Source organism: Plectropomus leopardus, chromosome 18, assembly GCF_008729295.1.
Source record: "Plectropomus leopardus isolate mb chromosome 18, YSFRI_Pleo_2.0, whole genome shotgun sequence".
Taxonomy (NCBI): domain Eukaryota; kingdom Metazoa; phylum Chordata; class Actinopteri; order Perciformes; family Serranidae; genus Plectropomus; species Plectropomus leopardus.
In genome coordinates, this window is record NC_056480.1 from 20,032,870 (window position 1) to 20,045,693 (window position 12,824).

The following is a 12,824-nucleotide window of genomic DNA, read 5'->3' on the forward strand; positions in this document are numbered from 1 at the left end:
GGAAAGAAAAGCCACCAAGCTTTTTAAATATAGAACATTTTATTCCAATTTTAAGTAAATGGTGTTGAAATTCTGAAGTAAAGGTTTTTAATATCAACAGGACCTTTGCATTTAAATAGAAACACTTTACATGCCTTCATCCAGTGACAATGAAAAGCTTCCTTAAAAAGTTTTTTTGTCATTTATTTTTCATATTTCCCTTGTAAGAAATAGTTCAAGTATAAAAATTCCCAACAGTGTAAAATAGCCCATCTGATGAATATAAGCAAAAGAAGCACAGCTACTGAAACCTCGACGACGACTATACATTCTAGTGGAGAAAGCAGCATTTTTGCTTGTTTTTTGTGAAACTTATTATTCGTTTATTCCTCTCGTCTAAACACAGAAGAATCAGAGTACAATCTGCATGCAAACAGGCCTGCATTTAAATAAAGTTTCTTCCCTACAAAAGGCATTAAGCTAATATTTAATGTCATGTTCTAGAGAATCAAAAGGATAAAAAATAAAAGTACAGTGCACATAACAGTATTTTAAATAACTCCTACATCGACACTTTTGGTTGAGTATGTTAATAATAATAATAATTATAATAATATTATTACTAAAACTAATCAATAACTTATATATGCCTTGAGATGAGTACATAATAATATTATTAATACAGTACCGCCACTAAGTCTCTACTCTCAGAGCGTCAACATAGTCAACCCTCAAAAATAAATATCTTAAATAGTAGATTTCTCTCTTTTTTTCTGTTTTTTTCTTAAATAGCAGTAAAAATATAAGGCACACAGACCAACATAACGTCAAAGAATCCCCTTCCTCTCCACCCCACCTGGTGATCTTGACAGACATGAGGCAGGCCAGTTGTTGGGGTGGCTTTGGTGCGTGCGTGTGTGTGTGTTTGTGAGTGTGTACCTGACACCAGACTACAGCAGCACAGAGGTGGAAGTGCTGACAGCTGCAGGGCTGCATGACCGGGGGCTCTGCTGTGGGGCTCTGTGTTGGGTGGAGGGGGTGTGAAGTTGGTTCCCAAATGGGCCCGGCCGGGGATTAAAATGTGACAGCTCAACAAACGAGCACAAGTGATGCGTTCTTTCCAGAGTGATCCGTCTGTGTGGCGCTGGAGCGGCTCTGTCCACCCCCACCAGCAGCTGCTCTCTCTCTCTCCCTCTTTCTTTCTCTTTTTCTTTCTCTCCATCCCAGAGCTGGAGAGAAACACAACTGTGCCGCCTTTGTCTTTGACTGCTATGTGTGCAACTCTGGATGCATGTGTCCGTGTATGTGTGAGTGAAACATGTGGAAAAAAGCGACTGATTTAGTGTTTCTCATTGTCTGAAGCCGTTTTCAACCTCTCTCCTTTTGTCAGTGCGTGTGTTTTGTTTGCCAAGTCCCCCTTTAGTCCAAGAATCAAGTCAGAGTTGATGACGTTTTCAGTTTTTTGTTTCTTTTCTTTGTCTTTTTTTTGTCTCCTGGTGATTTGTTTGCTTTGCATAGGTCAAGAGGTCGAGACACAGAGTAAAAAAAAAGGGACATTCAGCATCAGGAAGATAAAAAGGTAGTTCTTCAAATATGTGTGACACAACGAGTAACGACTCCTAGACTTCCTGACAGAGGTCACATAATAATAGCTAACACATTGGAAACGGTTCCATTTCCCTGATTATCAGAAAATATTAACTCCAAAAAATGCACTTGAAAAGACAATAAGAACAAGAAGAGCCCCCAATTTGTAATAATAACAATAATAAATATAAATGTTATGAGGGCATCAAATAAACGAAAAACACTCGTGGAAAACCACAAGTGAAAAAAAAAGAACAGTTTCCTACACTAACGTTAAAGACAGCAATAGGACTTAAAGGCTTAGTTTAACACCTATACCAACCACAGGGATTAGTTCCTGCTTTTCCTCTCTAGAAATAAGTACTCTACTACAATGATAATAGTAATGATAATAATAATTATAGTAATAACAACAACAATAATAGTAAATCACTTTCCATTATTTGTTCTGCGACTTTTTTTCATTTTCTCGTTTTTTGGTTGAAGCACAGCAAGTTGGAAAGTTACTGTAAAAAGTTTCCACCTCACCATCATCATCACTACCACCACCATCATCACCACCACCATCATCACCTTTTTAAAGCAACCCTGCCTCTAAGTCGCTGACACGCCCACCCTCAAGGCCACTCCCTCTTCCTTTTCCGTCGCTGCTCCTTCTCCTGACTATTCAGCTGTGGCTGAGGGTGGGCCTCCTCTCTCTGCATGTCCAGTAGTTGCAGTGGCTGCTATTGCATGCGGTCAGCTTGCAGCTGCTGCGGCTGGTACTGACCGAAGGCTGCGGCTGCGGCGGCGGCTGAGCCCGGGGCAGCTGTGGCTAAAGGCTGCTGGACTGCGTAGCCGTAGCCGGCAGTAGCCACGTAGCCCGCGGCGGCAGGGGATGCGGCGTAGGGATACTGCTCATATGCAGCGGCGGCGGCGGCATTGGCTGCGGCTGCAGAATACTGCGCATAGGCAGCTCCGGTGTAGTCGATGTAAGGGGAGGAAGCGGTGGCGGGTGCAGCGGCTGCAGGTTGCACGTGAGGGATGACCACACTAGGCTGAACGAAGGCCTGAGGGTACACATAGTGGGCCGGGATACTGTGGAACAAACACACATGTGACAGGTTAGTTTGATTCACCTGTTCTGAGAGTAAGAGCACCCACCCTAAAACCCAACTCCATCACACTGCGGCCAAGCGCCCGCCCACCACCCAGCCCCAGTCCAATCCACCAGTCAAGAACACCAAGGAAATGCCTGCTAGTAGGGATTAGAACAATATAGGGTTGCCAAAATAGAAATGTCTCTGTGAAAGGAAGACTGGAAAGTGAAAACTTTGAACACCTCAAATCTGCTGAAAAATCACATTTGTATGAGGTGATGATGTCATGGTCTCTATGGGAAACAACATGGGAACAGGTTTTGTATTTCCTGTTTTGGTCAGTTTTGTTTATGGAGGCAGAACGACAGTGAGGCAGAGGGAGGTGAGATGAAAAGAAGGAAAAAGTTTGGGATCTGTAACCTGCGGCTGGTTTGTCTGTCACATTTGGCTGTGGTACAGTCCCCCTGCCTGCTGGAGGGCGAGCGGGTGGGGAGGAGAGGGTGTGGGGGCTTACAGTGCCGGGGGGCGAGGGTGCGGACATAGGAGATGAGCCCAGGGAAGCATTGTGAAAATGTCACTGCCACTTTGACAGCTGGACAGTTTTCAAAAAGGGACGCTGCTGGCCATTTCCCCCTCTGTGTCGGGACAAAGAGCCGGGGAGGCAGCAGGGGGAGCCGGGACTAGGCTCTGCACCCAGAGGGATGTTTCGATTAAATAAACAATTATGAACAATGAGCACATTCTGCCCTCCATGACATAGCCTTATCCCACACCCCCCAGACTCTATAAGGTCTGGAAACTCAGTTGGACAGCAAGCGTGAGGGGAGCTTTGGAAATTTACACTAATGGTTCAGAGAAGAAATGTCAACTTTTGACTGGAGGGGGAGAAAGAAGGGAAAAAAAGCTCTTAATGTGAATTTCAGTCTTTGGTGTCCTGAAAAACAGCCTTTCCTTCACTTTAGAGATAAAAGTAAAGTCAGATTCAATCTCAGATGTAATGAGGAGCATCAAGTTTGACAGAAACAATTTGATATTTGTTGCACAAAGCTCCTACAACAGCTATGTGACTGTAGTTTGAAGGTGGATCAAAAATCTGTTGAGAGAAAATCAAGGAAACCAAATATAATCAGTTGAGTCTGCATAAATGAACATCAGGTGATTGCTTTTTTGAGTCTGGATCGGTAAAGGAGAGAGGAGGTGCAGAAAAAGGTTGAAAGGCAGGATCTATCGTGGCAACCCTATTGTGAGCACTCCATTATCCAATCCAATCCACATCTCAACCGAAAACAGTGCGCCAGGAGAAAAACAGGAAAAACAAAACAACAGCAAGGCGTCAGAGAGGAAGAAATATATAAAAATAGTCCACCTCGACTAGACTGATTACAGAAATGACAACAACAACAAGGGCACAGCACAATCACTCAACTGAAAAGAATAAGAATAGGGTGGGAATAAACTGTGAGTGTAGAGGTTTGGTGTGGCTGTCAGCAAAGGCCAAAGGTCAATGTTAAGCACATACTAATTTGAAAATCCTCAGAAACAGCAAATTTATTATTGTGTGACATGAAAACGCTCTTGAAACCCAAACTAGTGAAACTCAGCAGGGTGAGGCAGGTTTCCAAGAGGATTTAGGGGACGGCATCTAAAAAACTCACACGAAAAGGTGGAGAGATGTCTTATCATATGACGTCAAAGTGAAATCACTGAATTATCCACCACCAACAGACTGGGAGGAAACTCCTCATACTGGAGGTGGATGACACACTGAGGGGAAATTATCCAAAATGTAATAAAAGCAACTGATCAAAGGTCAAAACTGGCTACAGGAATGATGTTTATTTTGTAGGGTAACACAAACGTTAATATCGCCCTGGTTTCCTCTAAGAAAAGCCAGTGGGATTTTTCCATTGGATTTTGGATCATTGAATAAAATAAGATCTGTGGTGAATAAACGTTAATGATACTCCTGTTCAGCAAGATAATCTTCCCAAATCAACACCACTTTTATAATTTTTGGAGCCTAAATGCAATCCTCAGAAGTGAAAAGCTAAGCTAGGCTAAAAATAAACGACACTACTTTCGCATGACGTCAACATTACCAACACTCAGTGTTCGTCTTGGGGTGATGGCATTTGATGTCCCCGATAACCTCTGTAGTCTCATTTAGCCACTTTTAAAAGACACATAAAAGCTTAAGTTCACCGTGGGGTATTTCCTCATATATTTTATGTCGCAGAACAAAACGTGCAAGTCTCTAAAGCTTGTGTTAACCACAAACCTTACTGTAGGCTTCGAACTAAAAATCCATTAAAAAAAAATGCTGACATCAGGATGAGGGATCTGGGAGTGCTTAAATACAAACCCATTTCCAGGTTTTAAGACTGAGTCCTGCACACAAAATTGCGTTTTCTAGGAGAGTAAAAGAATGGCCCGCCTTAGGGGCGGATCACACTAAGACGCACTGCTAGACAAGCGTCGCTAGGAAAACCATTGTTTCCCTATGGTACAGCGCGCCTGTAGGGCGCTCCACTCTTGTTGCTACGCAAGGTGTTTTTCTGGCAGTTTTGGGCACGCATAAAAGTTAAAATATTTTCAACTTTTCTGCTCAATTCACGGAGTCGCACCACTCGTCATTGTCACTTTCGGCCACGCGCATGCAGCCCCGCTCCACAGATGCTCCCGGCTGTTTTTCCAGATGCGCTTTAGGAGTGGTTGCACCTGGCGCAATGCGTCTCGTTGTAACATTCTACCCTAACCATTCCCACTTATCTTGCCTAAAATTAACCAGTCCAACCAATGAAGGCAACAAGTACAAACCAATCAGAGGTAGAGTAGGGCAGGTGATTGCCTCGCTATCCCAGGAAACATTAAATTGCTTTCTGCACCACTCTATACACACTGCATCTAAAACTTCCATGAGCACACATAAACTGTGACTGTATGGGTTTTCTCATTCAAATTTAGCACTCCAATTTATCACCAAATGTTTCTTGCTGTAAAAAAAACCCAACAACTTTAAATTAACTCTTTTTTAAAAACTGTCCATTGTGACTTGGCATAAATGACATTAAAGAAACATTCCCCCAAACTTTCACTTGCACATTTTTTAACTGCAGCTACTGCATATGAGTGACGTAAGAGGCTGCAGCTTAGACAGAAACTATTTTAATGTGGAATGTAACCATTCCCACCGCTCTCGAAATCAAACATCGAGCTCAGTGCATTTCTGGGATGGTACCTTCACTGTCTCTGATTCCCCTCTACTACTGTATCAATGAGATAGTTGGCTAAACTAACACACATGCCCAAGCACACACTCTCTCTCACACACACACACACACACACACACGCACGCACACACTCACGGATGCACGCACCGCCCACCCGACCCCAAAATTCAAAAATCCACTAAGTGTATAACTGTTTTGTGAAGCCATGCTAGGAATGCATGCTCACGCAACCCAGCGGTCATTAAAGTTCAAGGCTAAATAAAGGTTCTCTGCCATCGTGCACGCCGTCTGCTGAGGAAGAGAACTCAAGTGCAAACATGTGTGAGGTGTCTGCTTTTTTGTGGTTGTGTGTTTGTGCACCACGACTGTGTGTGGCAGTGCACACCTGTCCTGCTTCGACAGAGTTGCTCATTAGACTTTTGATATCATGACCAAGACACAGATGGACCGGGTGTCTTGTTTCACTTTAAGTACAGCCAGACTTGAGTCACAATCCACACATAGAAAGCTACTTTGATCAGAGGCATAGTTTTCTAAGAGCAGAAAAAGTTCTAAATTTAAAATCTTAACATAAATATGCCAAGTGTGAGATCTGCTCTGCGGTTGTTTGAGTTTCTTGAAGCTGTGAGAGGCTGATGAGCAACAATTAGCCTCATATGTTCTTAAGGGTAAAATATGTGGGGCACAAAAGCGGCACTACACACTTCATTTTCTCTATTTTATGAGATGCATCTGCTGTGTTCATCTTATGACGTTTGTAAACATAATGCACTGTACAATCTGTGGAGAACTTTGACCATAACTTGTACGGATGCTGAGAGGTGCTGCTCTTGTTGGATTTATCTATTTGTAGTGTTTGACTGCATGAATTTCACCTGATGAAGATGTAAGCACAGAAACTTTGTAACTAACATAAATACTAGAGACCAAGCGTACGCATGCTCTTAAATCTGGACATGCTGATTGGTTAGCGTTGCCTGATATCAGACAGAATTGTCTCACTCTGTTTTCATCTTCAGTCTGACATTGCCTCTGCTATTACTGGTCTCCACGGGAAAGGAGGATTCGAATTCCCCCAACCAGTCACTAGAGACCAGTGTAACTGCCTGAATCTAACACCATTTTAGGTCCACACTGATGGTTAGCCAAGTCAACATACAGTTTTTTTCCCAAGGATTTCAAAGCGAAGTTGAGCAAAGTAAAAACAAACTCAGTGGGCGATACAGAGAAGATGCTGTTTATATAACAGCTTGAAAATGCTTGACAACTATGTTATTCCTTTTGTTAGTGCTGATTGGCTAATAGTTTTTCTTTTGTTAAAGATTATTTTTTTGGCTTTTAGCCGTTATTTCATAGGGCAGTTTAAGCTCAAAACAGGGGTTATAGAGAGGGGATAAAAAGCACCAATGGGCCGCAGGGTGGTGTCGAACCCCCAGCTGCTGCGGCAAGGTCACAGCCTCTGCACATACGGAGCCTGCTCTACCAGGTGAGCTACCAAGTGCCCCGATTGGGTAATTGTTAGTCAGCTGTCACTGGTTTCATTGTTTTTCAACCCAGAAAATGCTGTTTTGTGTCATGATGCCAGATGAAACACTTAATATGGTGGGGTAGGCGGTTCAAAGGTCTCAGCCGAGTCGGCGTAAGAAAATGTTGGCATTGCACATTTCTGCAAAACATGGATATGTTAAATCATCAATGCCTTTAAAGTGGCGTAGTTTGTCATTTGGAGGTAGCGGGTATGGTGGATTGCGTTACATCGTAGCGAGACAGCTGCCGAGCTGTAGACCGCCGGTCAAGAGCAACAGAAAACAACTTGATGTTATTTAGTGAGACATCACAGCTTTTCCAGCCAAGATTGTAAGACCAAAACTGGGTATTTTAAGCCAAAACATGATCTCCTTCCAACCACATTTAAGTGGTTTTTGTGCCTTAACATGACTAGATGTTAACCACAGCATTATTAACACAGAGAAACCTAAACTTGATACATGTAAGCTACGGAATAATGGACAAATGTTAAATATCTTTGGTATAAAGAAATATACAATGCCAACATTTATTCTGGATATCAGGTTGAAGATCTGGACCCAGGCAATGTTTAGTGCTCAAACTTGTTTTGTACTTAGTAAATACTTTTGTCAGCGATCACCTTCCATATATTACAGATGGTTCTGATTCAAATCAGGTATGTGTACAGTACATGCACTTAAAAAAGCTGTACGTTAACGTGGCTTCTAAACCACCCAACATGGCCCTGTTTAAATGGCCCCTGCTCTGTTCTTACATGACAGAGAGAGATGGTGGTGCACCCTCACTAGACCCCTCCCCAACACACACACACACACACACACACACACACACACACACACACACACAGCTTCATGCGACTGCAGTGTCAGCATTCGGGGCTTTGTGTGGCACAATGGGCGCGCTTGTTTTCCTTAACACCACGAGCCCATGTGACGAAAGCTCGCTCTGAGAGAATGAGAGAGAGAGAGAGACATCCAGACATTTGTTTGTGTCACACTGGAGACTTTGGAACTATGTGAACGGACAAAGACACATACACTTATACAATCACAATAAGAGCACATACTCATTATGTACCACTGCAACCAGACTTGTACACACATATTGCTAGAGCTCACATAATAACTGTGGTCATTCATTCCTAAGACATCCACATTTTCTGATGGTAAATGGTGCCAAGCGACCACAAGTCTTGCATATGTGGTGTGCAGAGAAGAGCAAAGACAAAAAGATATAGACAGGGAGCAAGATGAGAGAGTTTTAATGAATTCTATGTCAAAGACAGAAACTTTGATAGGGAATTTGTTGCTGATATGTCATGTTAATGTGGAAAAACTGCTAGTAACACCAGGAGGATGCTGTAAGCACACACAAGCAGTGATGGGTTTTGTTATTTTTGAGGGAATAATGTGAGGAATGGGAGTAAGGAGGTGAAACGGGGGTAAAATAAATAAATAAATCACACAGAAATTCACCACTCACTCCAACAAGACAGCCAAAAAAACACATCCTGTTAAACAAAACAGGTCAACCACAAGCTAAAAGCAATTAAAAAAAACTTTGCTCTTCCTTGGCAAAGTGAACACGCTTCCACAAAAAAAGGAAAAAGAACACCCCAAAAATTCAATCAATCCAGCTTTTTTTTTTTTGTCATTAAAGTAAGAAAGCACACGGTTTAGCTAACAACACCACTTCATGACTGCACACAAGCTCTAAGTTCTATTCAAATAAAATAAAAAAGGTAAAAAACCCACGTACATGCATCTATAATCACCATTTTGAGAGCTTGTTTGTGTGTGTTTGAGTCTACAGGTTATTCCTTTTCTCTGATCTGTGATTACGTTCGCAGAACTATTCCACAAACCAGCACAGTTAGCTTAACCGAGAGCGAGCCTGTCGGACCAGAGAAAGATAGATAACATTGAGTCAGGCTGGAAGTTTCCATCTTTGTCCACTCAGCACACACGCACACACACACACACACACACACACACACACACACACACACACACATTTTTACAAACAGGCAAACCTAGAAAAGGCAGTTTGACTGGCTGTCTGGTGGACGGTGATAAAGCTACATTCAACTTATTGTCCACCTCTGATTATCAGCCAGCAATTATGTTTGGGGAGAAAAAAAGATAAAAGGGTAAGAAATCAGAGTGGTCAATTATCTCACATTAAACTGAGAAAAGATCAAAATGAGACATCTGAATAGTTAAGTCTCTGCATAAGAAACATTCCTCTAAAATACATGTAAACTCATCAGCACTTACCCATAAGGCCTTTGGATGAATGCAGGGTGAATTTGGGGCACACCAAAGGTAAAACCTGCAGAACAGAGACAGCATTGATGTCTTTGCTGATAGACACGTATAACCTAATAACCTCCAAACAAGTTCTTACATCTGCTGCAACTAACCGAGAAACAAACAAACCCTGAGGTGAAACTCAGGAAGGATTGACTTGATTTTCTCGTTTGCCAATAAAACCACCTCCACATGTAGTGATCCCAAACACTGTGGAAACAGACTCTCGCTATGTTGATTAAGTGTACTGATATATTAATGTTGAAAATTTGCTCTGTAACCTCTTGAAACTTGAGCAAATTGGCTTGATTTCTTTCAAAGACATGGGAGAAAGGCAATGAGCAATGAAAAAAGGGATAACCAAAACATTTGTGAAGAATTTGCAAAAAAGTACAAGAACATTTCCTGAAAATTAAAAAGATGGAAAAGAAAGTAAAATAGGAAAGAAAATGACATGGAAGAAGTGCTAAAAACAATCTAATAATTCTGTGACATAATTGTGAATGTAAATTTAATAATTATAAATATAGCTTTCCCTAGCTTTTTTCCAAGCTTGTTAAAAATAATTTTCAAAGTCTACTTTTTTCTTGCAGTTTTTGGAACATTCCTTACCAAGTTGCTCAGTGCCTTTTTTCCTATGTTTTTGAAATGAACTGCACCAATTTTCTTAGGGTTCAAAACTTTAAATACTTGTGAAAGGCGACTGAAAGCAGCATCAGAAAAGTGATGTCGCTCAAGATTTCAAAGGGTTAAACAACCACATCTACATATTTTCTGACTGTAAAGTTTTATAGGAAAGTGACACATTTGTGTGGATTATTGTGGAAATCAATGTATGTTTTTTGTATTTTTTTCATTAGTGGTGTAGTGGAGGGTATATGTAGGTATAAAAGGTATGCAAACCTCTTTTATAGGCACTTACAGTATACCCATCAATCAGCCCAAAAGCTACTGGAACATTTAGGAGAATGTACCCACTTCTTCCTAATCTACCTGCACCCACCCCATCAACTGCTACCATTAAGAATTGATCTTCATTTGGCCGTCTTTACCTGGTTGCATCACCCGAGGCTTGGCCCCCAGGTAGGCCAGGTTGACGTTGGCCTTTCTGCCGTCAATGATTGGATTGGGGTCCTTGCAGGCCCGGTCTGCAGCCGAGCGGTCCGCCATCGTCACCTGACAAAGGAATCAGAAACAGAGCATGATAAAGATGTGTATGTGGTTTCCTTTTCCTGATGGTTGATGTAACAGCACATAAAGACTAAAGCATCATCAACTGATGGGAGAGTGCATGTGTGTTTGTCAGAAAGAGGGAAAACGTTTTGCATGCAGGTGTGTATGTGCAGGTTAGTCCTCTTTTATCTGTGTGTGTGGTCGTCATCAACGGCAGCAAGTATTTGGCAGCACACACACATCCATCACCCTCATGTGGACGTGTTGAAACTATCAGCAGTGAATTGCAGCCAGGCTGAGATGACGGGCCGAACATGGCTTCATTATCACTCCCATTAAAAACTTTTTTGCTCAGCACCTCAATAGCTGGCATCTCTTTTCTTCACACCCTTTTGACAACTCCGGTCACAGACCCCTCTAAAAGCCTTTTCCCAGAGAAAATAAAGAAAAAGAGAAGGAATATGATATAGCTACGGGGATGCTACCCCCAAAAAAGAGGATTTAAGTAAAAGTTGGACAAAAAAGATCTCAGTTTTACAGAGCATTGTTAGTTCGTACAAACAAATACAGGCATTTGTGAATATCAGCGGTGACTGCGCAACTTTGTACATCATCTACTAGGAGTAAGTGCCAAAACTACTTCAAACATGTTATCAAATAGTCTCTGCGGAGGCCAAATAAGGTTTGGATTCTGGATCCTTGTTTTGGCAGCACTGTTACATGTATATTTAAGCATCTGTTATACACAAATAAAAAAAGAGATATTTTGAAACTGTCTGCACTGTGTTGCTTTATGTTTGTCTGGATTTGTGACAAGTGGGAGTCAAATATTTATGTTGCAAACATCTCTGACATGATGAAACCAGTGTGAGCAACCTGCTCTGTTATATCAAGACATCATGGTGAGGTTTTTCTCTCAGCCCACCAGAGCTGTCAGTGTGAGGGCAGCTCTCTTTAAAACGTGTCAGGGCGCATACCAAAGCGCAACAAGTCGGTGGGTGCAAGATTGCAACAGAAACCAATGACGAATTTAAAGCAGGGCTCTCTTATCAAAACACGAACACCCCATGACTCCAAATGAGTTAATGTTAGTCATGATGTTGTGACAGAAACAGCCGCGCACTTTGACAGAGACGCGTCATCATGGCAGGATTTTTTCCCACATGCGTAAAAGTTAATTTCTGTGTAAAGCTGTTTGTGTAATTAATAATAAGATATACTTACGAATCCATAACCCCTGGACTTGCCGGTCTGCCTGTCGGTAATGACCACAGCTTCTTCAATCTCACCAAACACCTCAAAATATTTCCTGAGACTTGAATCCGTGGTGTGGTAGGGAAGACCCCCGACAAAAATCTTCGTATAGGTCGTGTCCTTTTGCGTGGTGTGCATCGTTAGTGCAAAATACAATAAATAGCAACAATTAAAAAAAAAAAGAATAGTGCAATGTCTCCTTATCAGTAATTCTTTGGATGAAGAGAGAAAAGAGAGATCAGCTGGCTCTGTAACTTTTGTTCAGAAGAGAAAACACAACAAAAACTCGACAAAAATGAAGCCTGGAGGTAGATTTATCTTCCGACAGTTAAGAGGAGAGTTGTATGGAGCGGATTGTCCCCACAGAGACCATCAGGTGTTTCCAGCTCTTCTTGGTTAACTCTGCTGTCTAACTAAAACGGTTTGGGACCCATTCCTAAAAGCGCTGCTCCTAACTCCACCCAGCTTTGTAGTCCCTATCTCTGCCCGCCCACCGGCGCGCACCAACAGCTGGGAAACCTGCACAGCGTGAAACATGGAGCTCCTTCACACTCAGAGTGAGATCCTCTGCTAGAATCACGTTTAATTAACCAGCAGGGGCCAAGAAAACCTGAGTCCACTCATGATATGTTGGGGACAAGAGGAGCAGGGGATTTAGAAAGAGCATTTGAAAGAGTGAGTGT

At 42.1% G+C, this 12,824-nt stretch overlaps 1 protein-coding gene across 1 annotated transcript; it reads right to left on the reverse strand.

Moving 5' to 3' along the window:
• Positions 1 to 27: 27 nt before the first annotated feature.
• On the reverse strand, positions 28 to 12,554 carry rbm24a (RNA binding motif protein 24a). Its single transcript, XM_042506678.1, has 4 exons — positions 12,112 to 12,554; positions 10,767 to 10,890; positions 9,682 to 9,736; positions 28 to 2,643 (listed from the first exon to the last, which is right to left on the reverse strand). Exons 1-4 carry the CDS (start codon positions 12,277 to 12,279, stop codon positions 2,292 to 2,294), a joined length of 699 nt encoding a protein of 232 aa, XP_042362612.1. The 5' UTR covers positions 12,280 to 12,554; the 3' UTR covers positions 28 to 2,291.
• Positions 12,555 to 12,824: the final 270 nt, after the last annotated feature.